At 49.7% G+C, this 27,633-nt stretch overlaps 1 protein-coding gene across 3 annotated transcripts in view; it reads right to left on the minus strand.

The window, feature by feature from the left end:
* The window catches only part of LOC139276506 (glutamate receptor ionotropic, kainate 4-like), a 229,933-nt gene that overhangs the window by 91,920 nt on the left and 110,380 nt on the right, over positions 1–27,633 (minus strand). For all 3 annotated transcript variants that reach the window (XM_070894626.1, XM_070894625.1, XM_070894627.1), the window contains exon 7: positions 17,983–18,036. In XM_070894626.1, coding sequence (XP_070750727.1) covers positions 17,983–18,036 — 54 coding nt within the window. The remainder of the gene's footprint in view (positions 1–17,982; positions 18,037–27,633) is intronic.

Consider the following 27,633-nt stretch of genomic DNA (forward strand, 5'->3'; position numbering starts at 1 on the left):
ATTCCAGTGGATGAGCCCTCTGGTGGCTGTACAGAGTAAATACAAGTCCACATATATAACACTCCACCTCAAAGTCAATAGTGTAACTATTTACAATGTGAGTCGATCTGGGGCCCTTCATGCCCTGGTTGATCGTCTCGGTGTGAAAGCTGGTGTTGTTGAATCATTTGTTGGCCCTCGTGGGCTGCTGTGCAGCTGGCCTTGCTGGGCTGCCTGGTGTGTTGGGTCCTGCTGGGCTGCTGTGAATGATGGATTCTACAATCGTGGTGCCGGTGTGTATGTTGGGGGATCAAAAAAGGTAGGGTCCAAGGTGGGTTGCTCAGGATAGTCCGTGAATCTGAGTTTGATTTGGTCCAAGTGTTTCCGGTGAATGGGTCCATTTGAAAGTTTGACCCGAAACACCCTGCTCCCCTCTTTGGCCACGACAGTGCTGGGAAGCCACTTGGGACCTTGTCCATAATTTAATACAAATACAGGATCATTGATTTCAATCTCGCGTGACACATTTGTGCTATCATGGGATGTAATTTGTTGAAGCCGCCTGCTCTCTGCCTGTTCATGTAGATCGGGTGAACTAACGAGAGCCTTGTCTTAAGTGCCCTTTTCATGAGCAGTTCAGCAGGTGGGGTCTTGTGCAGTAGCTAAGCAGGACTCGGGATAGGCGAGTCTGCAGTAAGCCTTTAGTTACCCTCTTCAAGCCTTGCTTGATGGTTTGCACTGCTCTCTCTACCTGACCATTGGACGCTGGTTTAAACAGGGCAGATGTGACATGTTTGATCCCATTACGGGTCATGAATTCTTTGAACTCAGCACTGGTAAAACATGGCCTGTTGTCGCTCACCAGGACATTGGGTAAGTCGTGAGTGGCAAACATGGCCGCAGGCTTTCAGTAGTAGCAGCGGACGTGCTAGCCGACATTATCTCACATTCAATCCACTTGGAGTACGCGTCTACAACCACTAGGAACATTTTACCCAAGAACGGGCCTGCATAGTCGACGTGTACCTTAGACCACGGTTTGGAGGGCCAGGACCATAAACTTAGCGGCGTCTCCTGGGTTCATTGCTTATCTGCGAGAATGTATTACAGCTGTGAACGCAGGACTCTAAGTCCGCATCGATACCGGGCCACCACACGTGGGATCTGGCTATCGCTTTCATCATCACGATGCCTGGGTGGGTACTGTGGAGGTCATTGATGAAGGTGTCTCTGCCCTTCTTAGCGACCACTACTCGATTACCCCACAGAAGGCAGTCTGCCTGGGTAGACATTTCATCTTTGCGCCGCTGGAACGGCTTTATCTCTTCCTGCATTTCCACTGGGACACTGGACCAGCTCCCGTGAAGCACACAGATTTTGACTAGAGATAATAAGGGGCCCTGGCTTGTCCATGTTTTGATCTGCCGGGCAGTGATGGGTGATTGCTCACTCTCAAATGCTTCCATAACCATGGCTAGATCTGCGGGCTGCGCCATTTCCATCCCTGTGGTGGGCAATGGCAGCCTACTGAGAGCATCGGCGCAGTTTTCTGTGCCTGGTCTGTGGCGGATGGCGTAGTTGTACGCGGAAAGGTGAGCGGCCATCTTTGGATGCGGGCCGATGCGTTGGTATTTATCTCTTTACTCTCGGAGAACAGGGATATAATTGGCTTGTCAGTTTCCAATTCGAATTTTAGTCCAAGCGATATTGATGCATTTTCTTTACCTATAGACACACGCTAACGCTTCTTTCTCAATCATGCTGTAGGCTCTCTCGGCCTTAGACAGACTCCTGGATGCATATGCAACCGGTTGCAGTTTCCCGAAATCATTAGCTTGTTGCAATACACACCCGATGCCATATGACGACACATCACATGCTAGGACCAAACGTTTACATGGATCATACAACATAAGCAATTTGTTTGAGCATAACAATTTTATCGCTTTTACAAAGGCATTTTCTTGGTTTTTCCCCCAAACCCATTCGTCCCCTTTTCGTAGTAAGACATGCAGGGGTTCTAACAGAGTGCTGAGACCCGGTAAGAAGTTACCAAAGTAGTTCAGGAATCCCAGTAACGACCGCAGCTCCGTCATGTTCTGTGGCCTCGGTGCGTTCTCGATTGCCTCCATCTTCACGTTGGTGGGCCTGATGCCGTCCGCCGCAATCCTCCTTCCCAAGAACTCCACTTCAGGCACCAGGAAAATGCACTTCAAGCATTTTAACCTGAGCCCCACGCGGTTGAGTCGACTAAGAACCTCCTCCAGGTTCTGCAGATGCTCGACTGTGACCTGTGACCAAGATGTCGTCCTGGAAGACCATGGTGTGCGGGACCGACTTCAATAAGCTTTCCATGTTTCTCTGGAATATCGCCGTCGCTGATTGGATTCTAATGGTTATCTGTTATAAACAAAAAGACCTTTGTGCGTGTTGATGCAGGCGAGGGCCTTCGATGATTCTTCCTGTTCCTGCGTCATGTAGGTTGAAGTCAGATCCAGCTTCCTGAACATCTTTCCTCCTGCCAGCGTTGCAAACAGGTTGTCAGCCTTTGGTAGTGGGTATTGGTCCTGCAGGGAGAAATGATTGATAGTTACTTTGTAATCGCCACAGATTCTGACGGTGCCATCTCCCTTGAGGACTGGCCCACTCGCTGAACTTGATCAGGGAAATTATTCCCTCTCTTTGTAGCCGGTCTAACTCGATCTCTACCCTTTCTCACATCATGTACGGTACTGCTCTCGCCTTGTGATGGATGGATCGCGCCCCCAGAATTAGGTGGATCTGCACTTTTGCTCTTTGGAATTTCCTGTTGCCTGGTTCGAACAGCAAAGGAAATTTGGTTAAGACCTGGGCACATATCAGCGGGCGATAGCGCTTGGATGTCGTCCCAGTTCCAGCGTATCTTTCCCAGCCAGCTCCTGCCGAGCAGCGTGGGACCATCGCCCGGTACCACCCAGAGTGGTAGCTTGTGCACCGCTCCATCGTAGGAGACCTTTACGGTAGCACTGACGATTACAGGGATCAGTTCTTTAGCGTAAGTTCTTAGTTTCGTGCGAACTGGAGTTAAAACTGGTCTTGAGGCCTTGTTGCACCACAACCTTTCGAAAGTCGTTTTGCCCATGATGGACTGGCTCGCGCCTGTGTCCAGCTCCATTGACACCGGGAGTCCATTTAGTTCAACATTCAGCATTATCAGAGGATAATTCGTGGTGAATATGCGCACCCCATGTACCTCTGCCTCCTCTATCTGAGGCTCTGGTTTGTCGTGATCCTCCGTGGATCCGTCCTTCTCTGAAACATGGTGGTTTGCAGGTTTAACAGGCTTAGCAGCTCGCCTGCACACTTGTTGGAGGTGTCCCATTGTTCCACAACCCTTGCAAAGTACTCTTTGAGCAGCGCAAACAAGGTGTTAATGGCCTTGCATTCATCACCCTTGATGGTGGACTCAGACATCTGCGGACATGTAGCTGCAGGTATGTGTGACCTGCCCTGTACGTTACGATTCGAAAACAACATCACTTTGTTCACAGTACTTGTAGCAGCACTTGTGTGCTGAGAGATTTGCTTCGTATTGTCACTGGTGGCAATGAACGCCTGGGCTATCGCTATGGCCTTACTCAAGGTTGGGGTCTCTGCAGTCAAAAGTTTGCGAAATATGGTTTCATGGCCAATGCCAAGTACGAAAAAGTCTCTGAGAATGTGCTCCAAATGTCCTTCAAATTCGCAATGTCCTGCAAGGCGTCTTAGCTCGGGTTCAAATGCTCTCGGACCAGTGTGCACAGACCATCGTACGATTTCTCCGTGGGTTTCGATGGGGTGAACAGATTCTTCATGAGGCCATACGTTGGTGCCCACAGATGGTGAGGAGGATCGCCCTTCGTTTGGCAGCGCTCTCTTCCCCATCTAGCTCATTGGCCACGAAGTATTGGTCGAGTCGCTCCACAAAAGTTTCCCAATCATCTCCCTCCAAGAATTTCTCCAGGATGCCCACTATTCTCTGCATCTTTGGGTTTGCTATCTGTATCTCGTCGCCAGTTGTGGTGTATGGAGAAAGAGTCACACTGTGAGCTCAAAGTAAAGTGTGACTGTAGTCTTTTATTGCAGGTCTCCAGAGTGCCTCTCTAACCTGTGAAGCCTCCTTAAATACCTGTGCTCCTAAGGGATTATGGGATCTGTTGGGACTCCAGGGAATGAGCCATCTGGTGGCTGTACAGAGTAAATACAACTATACATATATAACAGGAAACCTGGCTGACTTCCCCTCTCTCTAACCCAGAGTTCACTGGGCAGTGATCAGGAGCAGGAACCTGGCTAATTTCCCCTCTCTCTCTAACCCAGGGGTCACTGGACAGTAATCAGGAGCAGGAACCCTGGCTGATTTCCCCTCTCTCTAACCCAGAGGTCACTGGGCAGTGATCAGGAGCAGGAACTGTTATGTATGTATGTAAACCTCACCAAAATGTAAGACTTGCCACCAGGGGGCACACCTGTGGGAGACCTGTGCACGCTGGGGCAAGCAGGTATAAAAGGTGACTCACCATGCTGCTTCTCCACTCTGGCGTCTGAATGAAGAGACGAAGATCACAACAGTTTGAGCTTGCAATACAGTCTTGTTGATTTATTCTGAACATAACAAATTGGCGATGAGTAACGGATCACGAACTTTCACGCATTAATGGCTGCCGTTGGTATTCTTGAGAGATTTGTTGATGGTGATGATTGGAAAGCCTTCACTGAGCACCTCGACCAGTACTTCATTTCCAACCAATTGGACACAGCTGAGACGGTGATCTAGCGCAGGGTGATTCTCCTCACCGTATGTGGGTCTTCGATATATGGCCTCCTTAAAAATCTGCTGGCACCAGTCAAACCAACGGACAAGTCTTACACAGAGCTGTGTATGCTGGTTTGGGAACACCTCAAGCCAAAGGAGCGCATCTTGATGGCCAGGTATTGCTTCTACACGCACCCTCGCTCCGAGGACCAGAACGTGCCGAGCTTTGTCGCCGACCTAGGTGCTTTGCGGGGCAGTGCGAATTTGCAGGATCCTTGGGAGAAATGTTGTGGGACATTTTCGTGCTTGGAATTGGCCACGAGATCATTCTTCGCAAACTGCTGTCTGCCGAATCTCTAGTTCTGAGCAAAGCCATCACAATAGCCCAAGCTTTCATATCCACGAGCGATAACACGAAACAGATATCTTCACAGAATCGAAGCACACCGGCAAGTGCAGCAGGCAGAACGGTACAGGGCAGGGCCCACACAGGTACAGAGGCCAGACATAGGCCTCGAGTGACTCAGAGTCCATCGTGGGGCATGAATGCGTATCAATTAGCACCATTTTGGCGCTGCGGGGGCAGCCATAGAACTCATCAATGTAGATTCAAGCCCTATGTGTGAATGTGCAAACGCTCTCCGACTCACCAGGTGGCAGAGTCAGGAGAGGACGACCGATCCAGTGAGGATCACGCTGAACGAGCAGGAGAGGCAACTCAAGCTGAGGATGAAGAGGAAGTATATGGGATACACACCTTCACCACCAAAAGCCCTCCGATAATGTTAAAAGTTGAACTTAACGGCACTCCGGTCTCCTTGGAACAAAACACAGGGGCGAGTCAATCAGTTATGAGCCAGAAGGCATTCGAGAGACTGTGGGGCTGATCCCGATTCAGGCAAAGCTGTGCACCTACACCAAGGAACTGATACCAGTTATTGGTAGTGTGAACATAAGAGTATCTCATGAGGGAGCAGTGCACGATTTACTGCTGTGGATTTTTTCAGGTGATGGGCCAACGCTGCTTGGTAGGAGGTGGATGGGGAAGATTTGATGGAACTGGGAAAACTTCCGGCGAACGACATCTCCTCTTCTCAAAGGCAACCAGGCATCGAAGTGCAGATCCATTTGCAGATCCCCGAGGCACAGGCCGCTCATCACGACCATGAGGAGGTGAAGATCAACCGAGCAGCGGTACAGGCGAGGTACCCACCACCCGAAGCCGACGACCCCTTCACGACGATGGAAGAGGCTCCAGGTCGACCATGCGGAGTGCGACTCCGGCTGAAACGATCCGAATGCGTCTTCCCAACGCCAGAGGCAAAACACCTGGGGAGAAAGATCGTGGCAGTCGGCATCACGGACACGGACGAGAAGGCATCCAGATCATGGGAGGTCGCCGAAACGGAACAGAACAATGTGTCGTCCAACAGGGAAGACGACTGGGTTTGGGGCAAAGGTAAAGGGGCAGCCGCTGAGAAGGCCAGGAACCCACTACGTTCCAATAAGTTGTTTGCACTGTGTAACCCATGTGAGCGGTCTTTCGCGGCCAATGATGTACCATTATATGGGGTTGGGGGTACCGTACAACAAGCCAAAGTAGCGGGCGAACCCCAACCGGTCGTACATGTATCTGACAAAGTATTCGTAGCCAATGAGATGTCACCGCACGGGGTTGGGTGTGTTGTGCAGTAAGCAAAAGTAGCGGGCGAGCCCCAAATGATTGAACATGTATCCAATAAGTTAAACAAAGCAGCAGCTTGTGTTCACGGGACTAAAGAGACGTACCAAAGAGTTTCCTAATGTGTGCGTGAGTCAGACAAGCTGCTCATCCCATAAGTTTGGGAGAGTAGAGGCACCATTATCGATGCGTTGTTTCGAGAATGTCCAGCACTGTCTGTGCACTGTAACATGATCCGCCACGGGCCAGGCACTGAGAACGGAACTAATGCCCTCAGTGGGCCACCATTGCCCACCCCTGGAGTGGAAACGGTGCAGCCTGCAGACCCACTCACGGTCGTGGAAGTGCTAGAGTGAGGGGTCAACCGTAACGGCCCCAGTTTAGGACTTGGACCAGCCAGGATCCCACGTTACCGCCTGCCAAAGGTGAAGTGCTAGACGGGATGTTATAGCCTATCCGTCGCAGAGATGAAAGGCCCATCACAACGTTGCAAAGTAAGGCAGGGCGGCTACACACAATCGGTGGTCCGGGGCTCCCATACTACGGCCCAGGATCCACGGGGACTACCAGGCCTCCCACCACTACCGAAAGTCTCAAGGCCATTGTGGCCATCCTGGGCTTGCTAGACCTCAGGGTCAGCGACAATAGCCCGGAGCAGGCAGCCCAAATCACTAAATCTAGCACCACGCGTGTCAAGTTAGACTCCCGACAGACCTGGCTATCCTGGGTGCTAAGCAGTCACCAGACAGAATCACTCCGAACCGAGCCCTCTGTAGGCCATCAGCAGAGAATGCACCATGATCGCACGACCCCTCCACACGACATCAGAATAAATGATGTAGACCATGTTCAGGGCCCCAGTTGGGCCGCTGCACTGCATTAACCAAGGAGGGGAATGGAGTGTGTGTGATGAAAATGGAGCGTTTGATTGTGACACCATGTACCGGGCTAACACACAAAGCATTTGGACAAGACCAAACTGCGAACTACAGATAACCAGGAACCACTGTGAAAGAACCTGGCCCCCAGCGACCCACTAACACCATCGACCTCGCCGTCAACCACGAGGGTGAACCCACCACGTCAGGACTTCAACCCAGGCGATCGACCCGGGGATGTGGGGCACCAAATTGCCTCAAATTGCAAATAACTTGCACATAAGACTTTGGGGGGGGGGGGGGGGGAGGGAGAGAGGAGGGAATGATGTTATGTATGTATGTAAACATCACCAAAATGTAAGATTTGCGACAACGAGGCACACCTGTGGGAGACCGAAGGGTCACCAGTGCACCCTGGGGCAAGCAGGTATAAAAGGTGACTCACCATGCTGCTTCCTCACTCTAGAGTCTGAAATAAATAGACCAAGGTCACAACAGTTTGAGACTGCAATATACGCCTGTGGATTTATTCTGAATGTAACAGGAACCCTGGCTGATTTGCCCCACTCTCTCCAACCCTGTGGTCACTGGGCGGTGATCAGGAGCAGGAACCCTGGCTGATTTGCCCCACTCTCTCTAACCCTGTGATCACTGGGCAGTGATCAGGAGCAGGAACTCTGGCTGATTTCCCCTCTCTCTCTAACCCAGGGGTCACTGGACATGATTAGGAGCAGGAACTCTGGCTGATTTCCCCTCTCTCTCTAACCCAGGGGTCACTGGACATGATTAGGAGCAGGAACCCTGGCTGATTTCCCCTCTCTCTCTAACCCAGAAGTCACTGGGCAGTGATCTGAAGCAGGAACCCTGTCTGATTTCCCCTCTCTCTAACCCAGGGGTCACTGGGCGGTGATCAGGAGCAGGAACCCTGTCTGATTTCCCCTCTCTCTAACCCAGGGGTCACTGGGCGGTGATCAGGAGCAGGAACCCTGGCTGATTTCCCCTCTCTCTAACCCAGGGGTCACTGGGCGGTGATCAGGAGCAGGAACTCTGGCTGATTTCCCCTCTCTATCTAACCCAGGGCTCACTGGGCAATGATCAGGAGCAGGAACCCTGGCTGATTTCCCCTCTCTCTAACCCAGGGGTCACTGGGCGGTGATCAGTGGCAGGAACCCTGGCTGATTTCCCCTCTCTCTAACCCAGGGGTCACTGGGCAGTGATCAGGAGCAGGAACCCTGGCTGATTTGCCCCACTGTCTCTAACCCTGTGGTCACTGGGCAGTGATCAGGAGCAGGAACTCTGGCTGATTTCCCCTCTCTCTCTAACCCAGGGGTCACTGGACATGATTAGGAGCAGGAACTCTGGCTGATTTCCCCTCTCTCGTTAACCCAGGGCTCACTGGACAATGATCAGGAGCAGGAAACCTGGCTGATTTCCCCTCTCTCTCTAACCCAGAAGTCACTGGGCAGTGATCTAAAGCAGGAACCCTGTCTGATATCCCCTCTCTCTAACCCAGGGGTCACTGGGCGGTGATCAGGAGCAGGAACCCTGTCTGATTTCCCCTCTCTCTAACCCAGGGGTCACTGGGCGGTGATCAGGAGCAGGAACCCTGGCTGATTTCCCTCTCTCTAACCCAGAAGTCACTGGGCGGTGATCAGGAGCAGGAACCCTGTCTGATTTCCCCTCTCTCTAACCCAGGGGTCACTGGGCGGTGATCAGGAGCAGGAACCCTGTCTGATTTCCCCTCTCTCTAACCCAGGGGTCACTGGGCGGTGATCAGGAGCAGGAACCCTGGCTGATTTCCCCTCTCTCTAACCCAGGGGTCACTGGGCGGTGATCAGTGGCAGGAACCCTGGCTGATTTCCCCTCTCTCTAACCAGGCAGTGCTCCTGCTCCTGATCACTGCACAGTGACCCCTGGGTTAGAGAGAGGGGAAATCAGCCAGGGGTCACTGGGCAGTGATCAAGAGCAGGAACCATGGCTGATTTCCCCTCTCTCTAACCCAGGGGTCACTGGGCAGTGATCAGGAGCAGGAAGCATGCCTGATTTCCCCTCTCTCTAACCCAGGGGTCACTGGGCAGTGATCAGGAACAAGAATCCTGGTTGATTTCCCCCTCTCTCTACCCCAGGGGTCACTGGGTAGTGATCCGGGGAGGAACAGTGGCTGATTTCCCCTCTCTCTAAACCAGGGGTCACTGGACAGTGATCAGGAGCAGGAACTCTGGCTGATTTCCCCTCTCTCGTTAACCCAGGGCTCACTGGGCAATGATCAGGAGCAGGAACCCTGGCTGATTTCCCTTCTCTCTCTAACCCAGAAGTCACTGGGCAGTGATCTGAAGCAGGAACCCTGTCTGATTTCCCCTCTTTCTAACCCAGGGGTCACTGGGCGGTGATCAGGAGCAGGAACCCTGTCTGATTTCCCCTCTCTCTAACCCAGGGTTAGGGTTAGGGTTAGGGTTAGGGTTAGGGTTAGGGTTAGGGTTAGGGTTAGGGTTAGGGTTAGGGTTAGGGTTAGGGTTAGGGTTAGGGTTAGGGTTAGGGTGATCAGGAGCAGGAACCCTGGCTGATTTCCCTCTCTCTAACCCAGAAGTCACTGGGCAGTGATCTGAAGCAGGAACCCTGTCAGATTTCCCCTCTCTCTAACCCAGGGGTCACTGGGCGGTGATCAGGAGCAGGAACCCTGTCTGATTTCCCCTCTCTCGAACCCAGGGGTCACTGGGCGGTGATCAGGAGCACGAACCCTGGCTGATTTCCCCTCTCTCTAACCCAGGGGTCACTGGGCAATGATCAGGAGCAGTAACCCTGGCTGATTTCCCCTCTCTCTAACCCAGGGGTCACTGGGCGGTGATCAGTGGCAGGAACCCTGGCTGATTTCCCCTCTCTCTAACCCAGAAGTCACTGGGCAGTGATCAAGAGCAGGAACCCTGGCTGATTTCCCCTCTCTCTAACCCAGGGGTCACTGGGCAGTGATCAGGAGCAGGAAGCATGCCTGATTTCCCCTCTCTCTAACCCAGGGGTCACTGGGCAGTGATCAGGAACAAGAATCCTGGTTGATTTCCCCTCTCTCTAAACCAGGGGTCACTGGACAGTGATCAGGAGCAGGAACTCTGGCTGATTTCCCCTCTCTGTAAACCAGGGGTCACTGGGCAGTGATCAGGAGCAGGAACTCTGGCTGATTTCCCCTCTCTCTCTAACCCAGGGGTCACTGGACATTATCAGGAGCAGAAACCTTGGCTGATTTCCCCTCTCTCTCTAACCCAGGGTTCACTGGACAGTGATCAGGAGCAGGAACCCTGGCTGATTTCCCCCTCTCTCTCTAACCCAGGATCACTGGACATGATCAGGAACAGAAACCTTGGCTGATTTCCCCTCTCTCTCTAACCCAGGGGTCATTGGACAGTGATCAGGAGCAGGAACCCTGACTGATTTCCTCTCTCTCTCTAACCCAGGGGTCACTGGACATGATCAGGAGCAGGAACCCTGGCTGATTTGCCCCTCTCACTAACCCAGGGGTCACTGGACAGTGATCAGGAGCAGGAAACCTGGCTGATTTGCCCCACTCTCTCGAACCATGTGGTCACTGGGCAGTAATCAGGAGCAGGAACCCTGGTTGATTTCCGCGCTCTCTAACCCAGGGGTCACTGAACAGTGATCAGGAGCAGGAACCCTGGCTGATTTCCCCTCTCTCTCTAACCCAGTGGTCACTGGACATGATCAGGAGCAGAAGCCCTGGCTGATTTCCCCTCTCTCTAACCCAGTGGTCACTGGGCAGTGATAAGGACCAGGAATCCTGGATGATTTCCTCTCTCTCTCTATCCCCGTGATCATTGGGCAGTGATCAGGAGCAGGAACCCTGGCTGAGTTCCCCTCTCTCTCTAACCCAGGGGTCACTGGGCAGTGATAAGGAGCAGGAACCCTGGCTGATTTCCCCTCTCTTTCTAACCCAGGGGTCACTGGGTGGTGATCAGGAGCAGGAACCCTGGCTGATTTCCCCTCTCTCTAACCCTGTGATCACTGGGCGCTGTTCAGGAGCAGGAACCCTGGCTGATTTCCACTCTCTCTAACCCAGGGGTCACTGGACATTGATCAGGAGCAGGAACCCTGGCTGATTTCCACTCTCTCTAACCCAGGGGTCACTGAGTGGTGATCAGGAGCAGGAACCCTGGCTGATTTCCCCTCTCTCTAACCCAGGGGTCACTGGACAGTGATCAGGAGCAGGAACCCTGGTTGATTTGCCCCCGTCTCTCTAACCCAGGGATCACTGGAAAATGATCAGGAGCAGGAACCCTGGCTGGTTTCCCCTCTCTCTCTAACCCAGGGTCACTGGGCAGTGATCAGGAGCAGGAACCCTGGATGATATCCTCTTTCTCTCTATCCCCGTGGTCACTGGGCGGTGATCAGGAGCAGGAACCCTGGCTGATTCCCCTCTCTCTAACCCAGGGGTCACTGGGCAGTGATCAGGAGCAGGAGGCCTGGCTAATTTCCCCTCTCTCTCTAACCCAGGGTCACTGGGCAGTGATCAGGAGCAGGAACAATGGCTGGTTTCCCCTCTCTCTCTCTATCCCCGTGGAACTGGGCAGTGATCAGGAGCAGGAACCTTGGCTGATTTCCCCTCTCTCTCTATCCCCGTGGTCACTGGGCAGTGATCAGGAGCAGGAACCCTGGCTGATTTCCCCTCTCTCACTAACCCAGGAGTCACTGGGCAGTGATCAGGAGCAGGAACCCTGGCTGATTTCCACTCTCTCTAACCCAGGGGTCACTGGACATTGATCAGGAGCAGGAACCCTGGCTGATTTCCCCTCTCTCTCTAACCCAGTGGTCACTGGACATGATCAGGAGCAGAAGCCCTGGCTGATTTCCCCTCTCTCTAACCCAGGGGTCACTGGGCAGTGATAAGGACCAGGAATCCTGGATGATTTCCTCTCTCTCTCTATCCCCGTGATCATTGGGCAGTGATCAGGAGCAGGAACCCTGGCTGAGTTCCCCTCTCTCTCTAACCCAGGGGTCACTGGGCAGTGATAAGGAGCAGGAACCCTGGCTGATTTCCCCTCTCTTTCTAACCCAGGGGTCACTGGGCGGTGATCAGGAACAGGAACCCTGGCCGATTTTCCCTTTCTCTAACCCAGGGATCACTGGGCAGTGATCAGGAGCAGGAACCCTGGCCGATTTTTCCTATCTCTAACCCAGGGGTCACTGGGTGGTGATCAGGAGCAGGAACCCTGGCTGATTTCCCCTCTCTCTAACCCTGTGATCACTGGGCGCTGTTCAGGAGCAGGAACCCTGGCTGATTTCCACTCTCTCTAACCCAGGGGTCACTGGACATTGATCAGGAGCAGGAACCCTGGCTGATTTCCACTCTCTCTAACCCAGGGGTCACTGAGTGGTGATCAGGAGCAGGAACCCTGGCTGATTTGTCCCACTCTCTCTAACCCAGGGGTCACTGGACAGTGATCAGGAACAGGAACCCTGGCTATTTTGCCCCACTCTCTCTAATGCTGTGGTCACTGGGTAGTGATCAGGAGCAGGAACCCTGGTTGATTTGCCCCCGTCTCTCTAACCCAGGGATCACTGGAAAATGATCAGGAGCAGGAACCCTGGCTGGTTTCCCCTCTCTCTCTATCCCCGTGGTCACTGGGCGGTGATCAGGAGCAGGAACCCTGGCTGAGTTCCCCTCTCTCTCTAACCCAGGGGTCACTGGGCAGTGATCAGGAGCAGGAATACTGGCTGATTTCCCCTCTCTCTAACCCAGGGTTCACTGGGCAGTGATCAGGAGCACGAACACAGCCTGATTTCCCTCTCTCTCGAACCCAGGCGTCACTGGGCAGTGATCAGGGGAGGAATCCTGGCTGATTTCCCCTCTCTCTAACCCAGGGGTTACTGGGCGGTGATCAGGAGCAGGAACCCTGGCTGATTTCCCCTCTCTCTAACACCGTGATCACTGGAAAGTGATCAGGAGCAGGAACCCTGGCTGAGTTCACCTCTCTCTCTATCCCCGTGGTCACTGGGCAGTGAACAGGAGCAGGTACCCTGGCTGAGTACCCCTCTCTCCCTAATCCAGGGATCACTGGGCAGTCATCAGGAGCAGGAACCCTGGCTGATTTCCACTCTCTATAATCCAGGGGTCACTGGACAGTGATCAGGAGCAGGTACCCTGGCTGATTTGCCCCACTCTCTCTAACCCTGTGGTCACTGGGCAGTAATCAGGAGCAGGAACCCTGGCTGATTTGCACCACTCTCTAATCCTGTGGTCACTGGTCAGTGATCAGGAGCAGGAACCCTGGCAGATTTCTCCTCTCTCTAACCAAGGGGTCACTGGGCAGTGATCAGGAGCAGGAACCCTGGCTAATTTCCCCTCTCTCGAACCCAGGGTCACTGGGCAGTATACAGGAACAGGAACCTTGGCTGATTTCCCCTCTCTCTAACCCAGGGGTCACTGGGCAGTGATCAGGAGCAGGAACCCTGGCTGATTTCCCCTCTCTCTAACCCAGGGATCACTGGGCGGTGATCAGGAGCAGAAGCCTTGACTGATTTCGCCTCTCTCTAACACAGGGTCACTGGACAGTGAGCAGGAGCAGGAACCCTGGCTGATTTCCCCTCTCTCTAACCCAGGGGTCACTGGGCGGTGACTAGGAGCAGGAACCCTGGCTGATTTCCACTCTCTCTCTAACCCAGGGGTCACTGGGCAATGATCAGGAGCAGGAACCCTGGCTGATTTCCTCTCTCTCTAACCCAGGGGTCACTGGACAGTGATCAGGAACAGGAACCCTGGCTGATTTCCTCTCTCTCTCTAACCCAGGGGTCACTGGACATGATCAGGAGCAGGAACCCTGGCTGATTTCCCCTCTCACTAACCCAGGGCTCATTGGACCTGATCAGTAGCTGAAACCCTGGCTGATTTCCCCTCTCTCTCTAACCCAGGGGTCACTGGGCAGTGATCAGGGGCAGGAACCCTGGCTGATTTCACCTCTCTCTCTAACCCAGGGGTCACTGGGCAGTGATCAGGGGCAGGAACCCTGGCTGATTTCCCCTCTCACTAACCCAGGGCTCATTGGACCTGATCAGGAGCAGGAACCCTGGCTGATTTCCCCTCTCTCTCTAACCCAGGGGTCACTGGGCAGTGATCAGGGGCAGGAACCCTGGCTGATTTCCCCTCTCTCTAACCCAGGAGTCACTGGGCAATGATCAGGAGCAGGAACCCTGGCTGATTCCCCCTATCTCTAACTCAGGGGTCACTGGGCAGTGATCAGGAGCAGGAACCCTGGCTGATTTCCCCTCTCTCTAACCCAGGGTCACCGGGCAGTAATCAGGAACAGGAACTCTGGCTTATTTCCACTCTCTCTAACCCAGGGGTCACTGGACATGATCAGGAGCAGGAACCCTGGCTGATTTCCCCTCTCTCTAACCCAGCGGTCACTGGGCAATGATCAGGAGCAGGAACCCTGGCTGATTTCCCCTATCTCTAACTCAGGGGTCACTGGGCAGTGATCAGGAGCAGGAACCCTGGCTGATTTCCCCTCTCTCTAATCCAGGGGTCACTGGGCAGTAATCAGGAGCAGGAACCTTGACTGATTTCCCCTCTCTCTAACCCAGGGTCACTGGGCAGTGATCAGGAGCAGGAACCCTGGCTGATTTCCCCTCTCTCTAACCCAGGGTCACTGGGCAGTGATCAGGAGCAGGAACCCTGGCCGATTTCCCCTCTCTCTAACCCTGTGGTCACTGGGCAGTGTTCAGGAGCAGGAACCCTGGCTGATTTCCACTCTCTCCAACCCAGGGGTCACTGGACAGTGATCAGGAGCAGGAACCCTGGCTGATTTGTCCCACTCTCTCTAACCCTGTGGTCACTGGGCAGTAATCAGGAGCAGGAACCCTGGCTGATTTCCACGCTCTCTAACCCAGGGGTCACTGGACAGTGATCAGGAGCAGGAACCCTGGCATTTTCCCCTCCCTCTCTAACCCAGTGGTCACTGGACATGATCAGGAGCAGAAGCCCTGGCTGATTTCCCCTCTCTCTAACCCAGGGGTCACTAGGCAGTGATCAGGAGCAGGAACACTGGCTGATTTCCCCTCTCTCTCTAACCCAGGGGTCACTGGGCAATGATCAGGAGCAGGAACCTTGGCTGATTCCCCCTATCTCTAACTCAGGGGTCACTGGGCAGTGATCAGGGGCAGGAACCCTGGCTGATTTCCTCTCTCTCTAACCCAGGAGTCACTGGGCAATGATCAGGAGCAGGAACCCTGGCTGATTCCCCCTATCTCTAACTCAGGGGTCACTGGGCAGTGATCAGGGACAGGAACCCTGGCTGATTTCCCCTCTCTCTAACCCAGGAGTCACTGGGCAATGATCAGGAGCAGGAACCCTGGCTGATTCCCCCTATCTCTAACTCAGGGGTCACTGGGCAGTGATCAGGAGCAGGAACCCTGGCTGATTTCCCCTCTCTCTAACCCAGGGTCACCGGGCAGTAATCAGGAGCAGGATCCCTGGCTGATTTCCACTCTCTCTAACCCAGGGGTCACTGGACAGTGATCAGGAGCAGGAACCCTGGCTGATTTCCCCTCTCTCTAACCCAGGGGTCACTGGGCGGTGATCCAGAGCAGGAACCCTGGCTGATCTCCCCTCTCTCTAACCCAGGGGTCACTGGACAGTGATCAGGAACAGGAACTCTGGCTTATTTCCACTCTCTCTAACCCAGGGGTCACTGGACAGTGATCAGGAGCAGGAACCCTGGCTGATTTCCCCTCTCTCTAACCCAGCGGTCACTGGGCAATGATCAGGAGCAGGAACCCTGGCTGATTTCCCCTATCTCTAACTCAGGGGTCACTGGGCAGTGATCAGGAGCAGGAACCCTGGCTGATTTCCCCTCTCTCTAACCCAGGGTCACCGGGCAGTAATCAGGAGCAGGAACCCTGGCTGATTTGCACCACTCTCTAACCCAGGGTCACCGGGCAGTAATCAGGAGCAGGAACCCTGGCTGATTTGCACCACTCTCTAACCCAGGGTCACCGGGCAGTAATCAGGAGCAGGAACCCTGGCTGATTTGCACCACTCTCTAATCCTGTGGTCACTGGTCAGTGATCAGAAGCAGGAACCCTGGCTGATTTCCCCTCTCTCTCTAACCCAGGGGTCACTGGACATGATCAGGAGCAGAAGCCCTGGCTGACTTCCTCTCTCTCTAACCCAGGGGTCACTGGGCGGTGATCAGGAGCAGGAACCCTAACTGGTTTCCCCTCTCTCTCTAACCCAGGGTCACTGGTCAGTGATCAGGAGCAGGAACCCTGGCTGATTTCCACTCTCTCTCTAACCCAGTGTTCACAGGACATGATCAGGTGTAGGAACCCTGGCTGATTTCCCCTCTCTGTCTAACCCAGGGCTCACTGGGCAATGATCAGGAGCAGGAACCCTGGCTGATTTTCCCTCTCTCTAACCCAGGGGTCAATGGGCAGTGATCAGGAGCAGGAAACCGGGCTGGTTTCCCCTCTCTGTAACACCGTGGTCACTGGGCAGTGATCAGGAGCAGGAACCCTGGCTGATTTCCCCTCTCTCTCTATCCCCATGGTCACAGGGCAGTGATCAGGAGGAGGAACCTTGGCTGAGTTCCCCTCTCTCTCTAACCCAGGGGTCACTGGGCAGTGATCAGGAGCAGGAACCCTGGCTGATTTCCGCTCTCTCTAACCCAGGGGTCACTGGACAGTGATCAGGAGCAGGAACCCTGGCTGATTTCCCCTCTGTCTCTAACCCAGGGATCACTAGACTGCGATCAGGAGCAGAAACCCTGGCTGATTTCCCCTCTCTCTAACCCAGGGCTCACTGGACATGATCAGGTATAGGAACCCTGGCTGATTTCCCCTCTCTCTCTAACCCAGGGCTCACTGGGCAGTGATCAGGAGCAGGAACCTTGGCTGATTTCCCCTATCTCTAACCCAGGGGTCACTGGGCAGTGATCAGGAGCAGGAACCCGGGCTGATTTCCCCTCTCTCTCTCTAACACTTCTTAATATGCAGACGTTGAGGCTGACAGCATCCCCCTGACTTCGAAGAGATAAATAAATTGGCGATTAAATCCTTGAACTTCCTGGTCTATGCAGTGTGTTAATCGGCTGTCCCCATTGGGAACTGAAATCTTGATTTTAAATACATCCAAATCTGGATCAATCTCTGACCAAGAGAACAGTTGAAGTTCACCGATGGGTAATTTGCAGAAACTGCCCCTAACTTTGACAGCCAACTGTGATGATGATGTCTTGACATCTATGTTGGAAGTTGGTATTGCAAACAATTTCCCAACTGCGCCATCCCTCCCTCCCTCCCTCTCGCCTCCCCTTCCCCTCCCTCCCTCCATGCGTTCTTCTTTCTGTTCTCTCTCTCTCCCCCCTCCCCCATCCTGCAAAGGATTCATCCTTTTATTTTGCTTCTACATTTTAGTGAGTAGTCAAAATGAAGTCACTCCACAGTCTGGCTCTTTTATACAGTGCAGGAATTGAGCAACACTACTTGGGCCAAAATTGTCCGATGTTATTGGAGATCAGCAGATACTGATATTGAGAACATCACAAGGTAGTGTCAATCACAAGGTTTCCCTGGACTCGATTCCAGCAGTGTGCAAAATGCTTCTGAATAAAGAATGAATGGGACTGTAATAGGTAGATAATCTTTATCATTGTTTGCCATTACTTTACCAGAGATGTGAAGATGTAGTTGTAGAAGGCAGATGTCATTCCTAACTCCATGGCCTGGAAAATAAGTTAAAATGTACAAGTTACTAGCATCCAATCGGACAGGTTTTAGAATTCACAATGTTCTGTTAAATATAATCTGAGGGGTTGTGAATGGAACTGAACATTGTGCAGTCATCAGCAAACATCTCCATTTCTGACCTTATGATGGAAGGAAGGTCATTGATGAAGCAGCTGATGATGGTTGAGCCTAGAAAGAGGGATGAGGTCCTGCAGACAGATTTTAGGGAACTGGGAGATTAAAATGCAGGACCTCAAAAGGCAATAATCTCCGGATTACTCCCAGTGCCACGAGCTAGTGAGTACAGAAATAGGAGGATGGAGCAGGTGAATGTGTGGCTGGAGAGATGGTGCAGGCGGGAAGGCTTTAGATTCCTGAGGCATTGGGACCATTTCTGGGGGAGATGGCACCTGTGCTAGCTGGATGGGTTGCACCTCAACAGAGCCGGGACCAATAGCCACGCGGCGGGCGGGGGGGGGGGGGTGGGGAGGGGCGTTTGCTAGTGCTGTTGGGGAGGGTTTAAACTAGCTTGGCAGGGGGATGGGAACCTGAGAGTTGATTCAGTAGGGAGAGAAGCAAAGCTGGAATTGGAAAGCAGAAAAGTAGAAAGTGAATTTGGAAGAGAGAGGAAACAAGGGCTAGAAAATAGACAACAAGGAAGTTTGGCTGTGCTAAATAGTATATATTTCACTGCAAGCAGTATAGGGAATAAGAACATAAGAAATAGGAGCAGGAGCAGGCCATTTGGCCACTCGAGCCTGCTCCGCCATTCAATAAGATCATGGCTGATCTGATCTTGGCCTCAACTCCACTTTCCTGCCCGCTCCCCAAAAGGCAGATGAGCGGAGAGCTCAGATAGACACTTGGGAATATATTATAGCTATTACTCAAGCATGGCTGAAAGAAGGGCAGGGTCAATATTCCTGGTTACAGAATTTTCAGACGGGATAGAGAGGGGGTAAAAACGGAGGTGGGGTGGGGGGGGGGTGCGCAGTATTGATTAAAGAAACACATACAGCTGTGAGGAGGGATGATATGTTGGAAGGGTCATCAAATGAGGCCACATGGGTTGAACTGAAGAACAAAAAAGGGGCAATCACACTGCTGGGAGTGTACTATAGACCTCCAGACAGTCAGAGGGAGATAGAAGAGCACATATGTCGGCACATTTCCGAAAAATGCACAAACTACAGGGCAATAATAGTAGGGGATTTCAACAACCCTAATATTAACTGGGATAAAATTAGTGTGAAAGATATAGAGGGGGCGAAATTCCTAAAATACATTCAGAAGAACTTTTTTAGCCAGTATGTAACAAACCCAACAAGGGAGGGGGGGTTCTGGATTTGTTTTGGGGAATGAAGCTGGGCAGGTGGAAGGAGTGTCAGTGGGAGAGCATTTTGGTGCTAGTGATCATAATTCAGTTAGATTTAGGATAGTTATGGAAAAGGACAAAGATGGAGCAGGAATAAAAGTTCTCAATTGGGGAAAAGCCAATTTTGCTAAGCAGAGAGGTGATTTAGCCGAAGTGGACTGGAAACAGCTACTTGAAGATGAATCAGTGTCAGAGCAGTGGGAGGCATTCAAGGAGGAGATCTTGAGGGTACAGAGAAAGTGTGCTTCCTTAAAGAAAAAGGATGGTCAAGGGACATACAGGGTAGGATAAAGAAATAAAGGGAGGCTGATGACAGATACCGAGGGCTAATACTGCAGGAACTTTAGAGGAGTATAGACAGTGCAGGGGTACAATTAAAAAGGAAATTAGGAAAGCAAAGAGAGAGCACGAAAACATTTTGGCAAGTGAAATCAAGGCAAACCCAAAGATGTTTTATAAATACATTAAGAGCAAGAGGATAACTAAAGAAAGAGTGGAGTCTAATAGAGACCATAAAGGTAATCTGTGTGTGGAGGCAGAAGGCGTGGGGATGGTTCTTAATGAATACTTTGCGTCTGTTTTCACAAAAGAGAGGGGTGATGCAGACATTGCAATCAGAGAGGAGGAGTGTGAAATATTAGATTAATTAAACATAGAGAGAGAGGAAGTATTAAGGGGTTTGGCAGCTTTGAAAGTGGATAAATCCTCAGGCCCAGATGAAATGTATCCCAGGCTGTTGAGAAGCAAAAGAGGAAATAGCAGAGGCTCTGACCATCATTTTCCAATCCTCTCTGGCCACAGGTGTGGTGCCAGGGGACTGGAGGACTGCTAACGTGGTACCTTTGTTTTAAAAGGTAGAAAGGGATAGGCCGAGTAATTACAGACCAGTCAGCCTAACCTCGGAAACTATTGGAGGCAATTCTGAGGGACTGGATAAATCTTCATTCAGAAAGACATGGATTAATCACCTACAGTCAGCATGGATTTGTTAAGGGAAGGTTGTGTCTGACGAACTTGATTGAATTTTTTTAGGAGGTAACAAGGAGGGTCGATGATGGTAGTCATTTGATAAGGTCCAACATGAAAGTAAAAGCCCATGGCATCCAGGGCAAAGTGACAGGTTGTATCCAAAATTGGCTCAAAGGCAGGAAGCAAAGGATTATGGATGAAGGGTGTTTTTGTGACTGGAAGGCTGTTTCCAGTGGGATTCCGCAGGGCTCAGTACTAGGTCCCTTGCTTTTGTGGTATATATCAATGATTTAGACTTGTATGTAGGGGATATGATTAAAAAGTTTGCAGATTATGGTTGATAATGAAGAAGAAAGCTGCAGACTGCAGGAAGATATCAATGTACTGGTCAGGTGGGCAGAACAGTGGCAAATGGAATTCAATCCGGAGACGTGTGAGGTAATGCATTTAGGAAGGGCTAACAAGGCAAGGGAATACACATTAAATGGCAGGACACTGAGAAGTGTAGAGGAACAAAGGGACCTTGGAGTTCAGGTCCACAGATCCCTGAAGGTAGCAAGCCAGGTAGATAAGTTGGTTAACAAGGCATACAGGATACTTGCCTTTATTAGTCGATGCGTAGAATACAAGAGCTCGGAGGTTATGCTTGAACTGTATAAAATACTAGTTAGGCAACAGCTGGAGTGCTGCGTGCAGTTCTGGTCACCACATTACAGGAAAGATGTGATTGCACTGGAGAGGGTACAGAGAGTATTTACGAGGATGCTACCTGGAGTGGAGAATTTTAGCTATGAGGGAAGATTGGATAAGCTGGTTTTGTTTTCTTTGGAACAGAGGAGGCTGAGGGGAGTCCTAATTGAGGTGCATAAAATTATAAGGGGCCTAGATAGAGTGGATAGGAAAGAAATATTTCCCTTAGCAGAGAGGTCAATAACCAGTGGGCATAGATTTAAAGTAATTGGTAGAAGGTTTAGAGGTGATTTGAGGAGAAATCCTTTCACGCAGAGGGTGATGGGGGTCTGGAACTCACTGCCTGAAAGGGTGGTAGAGGCAGAAACCCTCACCACATTTAAAAATTACTTGGATATGCTCCTGAAGTGCAGTAACCTGCAGGGCTATGGACCTAGAGCTGTGGAGAGTGGGATTAGGCTGGGTAGCTCTTTGTTGGTCATCACGGACACGATGGGCCAAATGGCTTCCTTCTGTGCTGTAAATTTCTATGATTCATCATAGGCACATTTTGGGATACGAGTGAAGCTGGCAAGACCACATTTATTGCCCATCTCTAGTTACCCACTTCAATGGGCATTAAGGATCAACCATGTGGTCTGGCATTAGAGTCATGTGTATTCTAGATCAGGTACAAGTGGCAGGTTAGATTAGTGAGCCATTTAGAGTTTTATGCTAATCAGGCAGCTTCATGGTCATTGTCTGGTATCAGGCTACATATTCCCAGATTTACTGAATTCCGTTTCACAATTTGCCACAGTAAGATTTTGAATTAATGAGCCCAGGGCTGTTCCTCCATTACTCTACCGCTTATTCTGCCATGGCTCTGCCATTCTGTTTATCAACATGCATGCCAAGGTCTCTTTTGAAGGAAAACATTATGCAGCATGCAGCAGATGATAATTATGAAATGCTTGTGGGAGGAAAAAGGTGAGATTTGTGAAAGATACCAACGCAATGTTTGATAATAATTGTGGTGGCACCTGCACTCCGCTTCTTGTATAATGTTATTCGACATGGATGGTCTTCAACTTTATGAAGTTATCTTTTGACTCCTAATTTCCCTTCAAATAAGGGTAGCTTGAAGATGATGTTAAATGAAGGCATTGACAGAGAAGCAGGCTTTCCATCAACTCACCCATGCAAACCACAACGACAATCTCATGACTTTTATTTCCCCATCTAGTAGATACTTAAATATTTCCAGGGTCTTTAACTCTAGCACACTGCACAGAAATCTATTCCAAGAGTTGGTCATTCTTTGGATGCTAGGTGGGGGAGGAACAGTGACTTTGGACCTATGGTTCCTAAAGCTCTCCGCCACTGGGGTTACCTTACTTCGTGTCTCGATCTGTAGTAGACACATTGACAGAGATTGACCACTGTGATTAGTCAACAACTCCATTATCATTGCATCATGTGACAACCAGGATGCTAGACGACGTACTAAACGAGACTTTGGTCTTTTTTTGTCAAGCAATTCCTATGTTCTACATGAAGAACTTTCTCATGCCAGCCCTAAAGATACCATTTACTGGTTTGAATGTGAGTCCCCTTTCCTGAATCGTACTTTAATGTAATTTATTATAGTTTAATTTAATGTAATATTCCTAATTAACCGTTTCTATGCCATTTATTATCTTATTTACCTATATAAGATCATCCATCAGACCATGCAAAACGTGGCAACCTGTTTAGCTCAGAGCTGAGCTACTAACCTCACATCTATATCGGCAAACAATGATGTAGAACAGCACTGAGAAACAATTAAAATGGTGTTCAACAGAGTGCAGGAACAATATATTCTGCACTCTGTCTAAAAGGAAAGAACAAACTAAACACTAATGAGACTCCATGGATAATAAAGCCATAAGCGGAAAATTGACGGTAAGGAAAGAGGCAAAATTTAAATAAATAGACAGCAGGAGAGTGCATGATAAGAGAGAATATGAAGAGATTAGGAGAGAAGTCAAAAAACAATTAGGAAAGCAAAGAGAAACTATCAAATTAAATTATTGACGAACATAAAACAAAATACTAAATTATTTTCCAGACACATAAATAAAAATAGGAAGGTTGGAATGGGAATAGGGCCATGAGGGGATAGACAGGATAACACCACAGGTAATGATAGAGAGATGGCAGAAATATTAGATAATTCTTTTGTTTCAGTATTTACCAGGGAGTTAGAACAGGTGGACATGACATTGGATGATGAGATTAGTAATGAGATAAGTGCATTTAAAATAAAGAGAGAGAATATATTAAATAAATGAATTAAACTCAAAGAAGATAAAACCCCAGGTCCAGATGGGTTGCATCCATGTATTTTAAAAGAATCTAGGGAAGAGATTACTACACATATTTAATAATTCATTCGAAAAAGGTGTAGTGCAAGAGGACTGGCAGATAGCTAACACAATACCTATATTTAAGAACGGGGATAGAACATGTCCAGGGAATTATAGACCTATCAGCTTAACATCGGTGGTAGGAAAAATAATGGAATCCCTACTAAAGGAGATAATAGAAGAACATCTAGAAACCATAAAAATAATAATGAATAGTCAGCATGGATTTCAAAAGGGAAAGTCTTTCTTGACCAATCTCATTGAATTTTTTGAAGAGGTAACGGAAAGAGTAGACAAGGGTAATGCAGTAGATGCAATTTATCTAGATTTTCAAAAGGCCTTCGATAAGGTCCCCCATAATAGACTGATGAACAAGGTCAGAGAATGCAGAGTCAGGGGACAAGTAGCAAAATGGATCGCTAGCTGGCTTCTAGACCGAAAGCAGAGAGTAGGGGTAAAGGGTAGCTATTCACAGTGGCAGAAGATGGGTAGTGGTGTTCCACAAGGATCAATGCTGGGACCACTGTTAATCACAATTTATATTAACGATTTAGATTTTGGAATCAAAAACACAATTTCTAAATTTGCGGATGGCATCAAATTGGGGGGATAGTCAATACTGAGGAGAACTGCAACAAATTACAGAGGGACATTAATAAAATTGCAGAATGGGCAAATAGTTGGCAAATGAAATTCAACACAGGTAAATGTGAGGTATTACATTTTGGTAGGAAGAATAGGGAGGTCACTTATTACTGGGAGGGTGCGAGTCTGGATGGGGTAGAGGAACAAAGGGATCTTGGATACAAATACACAAATCACTAAACGTTGTGACAGGTTAGCAAGGCCATAAAAAGCAAACCAAGAACTAGGGTTTGTTTCCAGAGGGATAAAATTGAAAAGTAGAGAAGTTATGCTAAATCTGTATCGAAACTAGGTTAGACCTCACAGAGTACTGCATACAGTTCTGGTCGCCAAAGAAGCACTGGAGAGGGTGCAGAGAAGATTTAAAAGGATGATACCAGAAATGCGAGGGTATACATATCAGGAAAGGATGAACAGGCTGGGTCTCTTTTCTCTTGAAAAAGGCTGAGGGGTGACCTAATAGAGGTCTTTAAAATGATGAAGTGGATACAGAGTGAATGTTTACACTTGTGGGGAAGAGCATAATTCAAGGCCATCAATATAAGATAGTCACCAAGTAATCCAATAGGGAATTCAGGAGAAACCTCTTTACCCAGAGAGTGGTGAGAATGTGGAGCTTGCTGCCACAGGGAGGGCTGGAGGCGAATAGTATCGATGCATTTAAGGGGAGGCTGGACAAGAATATGGGGGAGAAGGGAATAGAGGGTTATGCTGATAGATTTAGATGAGGAAAGATGGGAGGAGGCTCGAGTGGAGCAGAAACATCGGCATGGACTGGTTGGGCCGAATGGCCTGTTTGTGTGTCATATATCCTGTGTAATCCTATGTAATCCACATATCCTTTTCAACACCAAGACTGATAATTTCAACCTGCACAATCCTGCTCGCCTCCCCCCTAACTCATTTCTCAATCGCAGAAAACTTTATCCAAGGTTTTTGTCATCTCTAGATTTAATTTTTCCCATGACTTCCTATTTTCCACAATCTCCAACCCAAACAAAACTCAGCCGCTCATATCCTGTTGCATATTATGCACTGCTCAACCAACATCCTGGCTCCAGTTTTCAAATCCTTGCCTTCGGGTACCACCATCGCCATGCTCCATGCTAGCTCCACAACCTGCTCCAGTTTCATACACCACAGAGAAAGGCCATTTGGCCCATCACGCCTGTATCGGCTCTTTGAAAAAACTACACTATTAATCCCACTCCCTTCCCCATAGCTCTGTAAATGTTTTTTTTAATATATTTGATTCTCTTTTGAAAGTTATTGAGTATGCTTCCACCTTCCTTTCAGGCAGTTCATAACTCACTGCGTAAAGAAATTCTCCTCATCTCCTCTCTGGTTCTTTTGCCAATTATCTTAAATCTGTGTCCTTCTGGCCTGGAAATTATTTCTCCTTTTAGTTATGTGAAGAGTCAGAGAACTATCAAAGACTGTACTGGGCCACTGAAGGGTATTCAAGGACAGGTTACAAATGTCTCACTGAGTGTGGCGGAAATATTAAATGAGTACTCACCCTTGAAAATGATGCTCAAATATTAGAATTTAATACTACTAGTTTTACTACTAGTAACATTAACATAGAAAAGCATATTGTTTTAGTAAGAATTAAGGCCCTGAACCTGGGGGAAGCGAAGTTCCAGCCAAGTGCTACCCAAAGGAGTGCTGAGATAGCCGGTGGTACTTTAGACAGGAGTTTCGATGAAAAGTCCTGGAAAGACTGGCCGGCAGCAAAAAAAATCTTATGCCATGAATCTTGGCAGCAGCGGGCAGGACCTCCTAATCTCAGCACCAAATGCAATCCTCGGCAAAGTACTGCCGAGGATTGAGTCGGGCCCAGGGAGGGGGGAACAGATAAAATATTAAATTTTCAAAAAAATAAAAAAAAACACTGGAAAACCTTCAGGGGATCCCATCCACCTGAAGCGCTGGAAAAAAAATAAAGAAGTTTACTAACCTTTTTTTTGCAGATCTTCTTACTTACCGTTGCGGTCAGACCTGCCTCCACACAAAAGTCCTTCCCCTTGCTGCCACGAACTCCCGCCCGCACCACACTGGCAGCTCGGGTGGGAGGACACTTGCACAAGTTGCTTGCCAGCGGACGTCAACGGGCAGTTCCCAGCCGGTGGGAGGTGTCCACCAAATCCGCTCGGAGGGGAGACCGCCCAGCAAACGCTGGCAGTCAGTGGTGGGTCCACCAAGTTCAGCCCCTAAAACTTAAAAATAGATAGAGCAGCAGGGCCGGACGATATCCCCCTGAGAGTCCACCAGGAGGTGGGGAAGGGGCCTGTATGTTTAATAGCTCACTGCACTCTGGAATGGTTCCGACAGATTGGGAGGCGGCTAATGTCGTCCCCATTTTTTAAAAAGGTGACAAGACAGACCTGGGTCACTATAGGCCCATCAGTTTAATATCAGTAATAGGGAAAATGCTTGAAAGAATCATAATGGATGCAATATATGAATACTTAGATCGGGAGGGACATATTGGGGATACCCAACATGGCTTCATAAAAAAAGAGGTCATGTCTCACAAACCTAATTGTATTTTTTGAAGAAGTTACAAAGTTGATGGATGAGGGAAGCCCAGTGGACATTGTCTATTTAGATTTCTAAAAAGATTTTGACAAGGTACTGCTTAAGCGGCTTCTCTAGAAGATCGGAGCCTCTGGTATTAGTGGAAATATACCGAGCTGGATTCAGAACTGGTAGGACGCAGACAGCAGTTATAGATGGACTTGGATCGGTTTGGAGACCGTCACCAGTGGTGTCCTGCGGGGATCAGTGTTGGGCCCGTTGATTTTTACTATTTTTATTAATGATCTGGATTCGGGGGTTGGGGCTCAATTTGCAAATTTGCCGATGATACCAAGATCTGTGTGAGTGCTAGAACTGTAGAAGAGGCTCATCTGATTCAGGTAGATCTTAATGTGTTGGGAGACTGGGTTCATGACTGGAAAATAATGTATAACTTAGGTAAGTGCAGTGTTATGCATGTGGGCAGGGCAAATGCTCAACATTCATACACCCTCCAGGGAAAGGTATTAAAGATGGTGGAGATAGAAAGAGATTTGGGCATTCTAGTGCAAACATCCTTAAAGGTACATGAGCAATGCTGTGCAGCGATAGCTAGAGCAAATAGGGTGTTGGGGTGTATCCATAGGATAATTGAGTATAAGACGAGGCGTACTGTTCTGTCCTTGTACAAGTCGCACTTGGAACAGTGTGTCCAGTTTTGTTCTCCCCTCATGGTGAGTAATATTAAGAATATAAGAACATAAGAAATAGGAACAGGAATAGGCCATATTGCCCCTTGAGCCTGCTCCGCCATTCAATAAGATCATGGCTGATTCGATCATGGACTCATGTCCACTTCCACGCCCGCTCCCCAGAACCCCTTATCCCCTTATCGTTTAAGAAACTGTCTATTTCTGTCTTAAATTTATTCAATGTCTCAGCTTCCACATTTCTGAGGCAGCAAATTCCACAGATTTACAACCCTCAGAGTGAAGAAATTTCTC

Source organism: Pristiophorus japonicus, chromosome 11 (assembly GCF_044704955.1).
Source record: "Pristiophorus japonicus isolate sPriJap1 chromosome 11, sPriJap1.hap1, whole genome shotgun sequence".
In the NCBI taxonomy this organism is placed as follows: Eukaryota; Metazoa; Chordata; class Chondrichthyes; family Pristiophoridae; genus Pristiophorus; species Pristiophorus japonicus.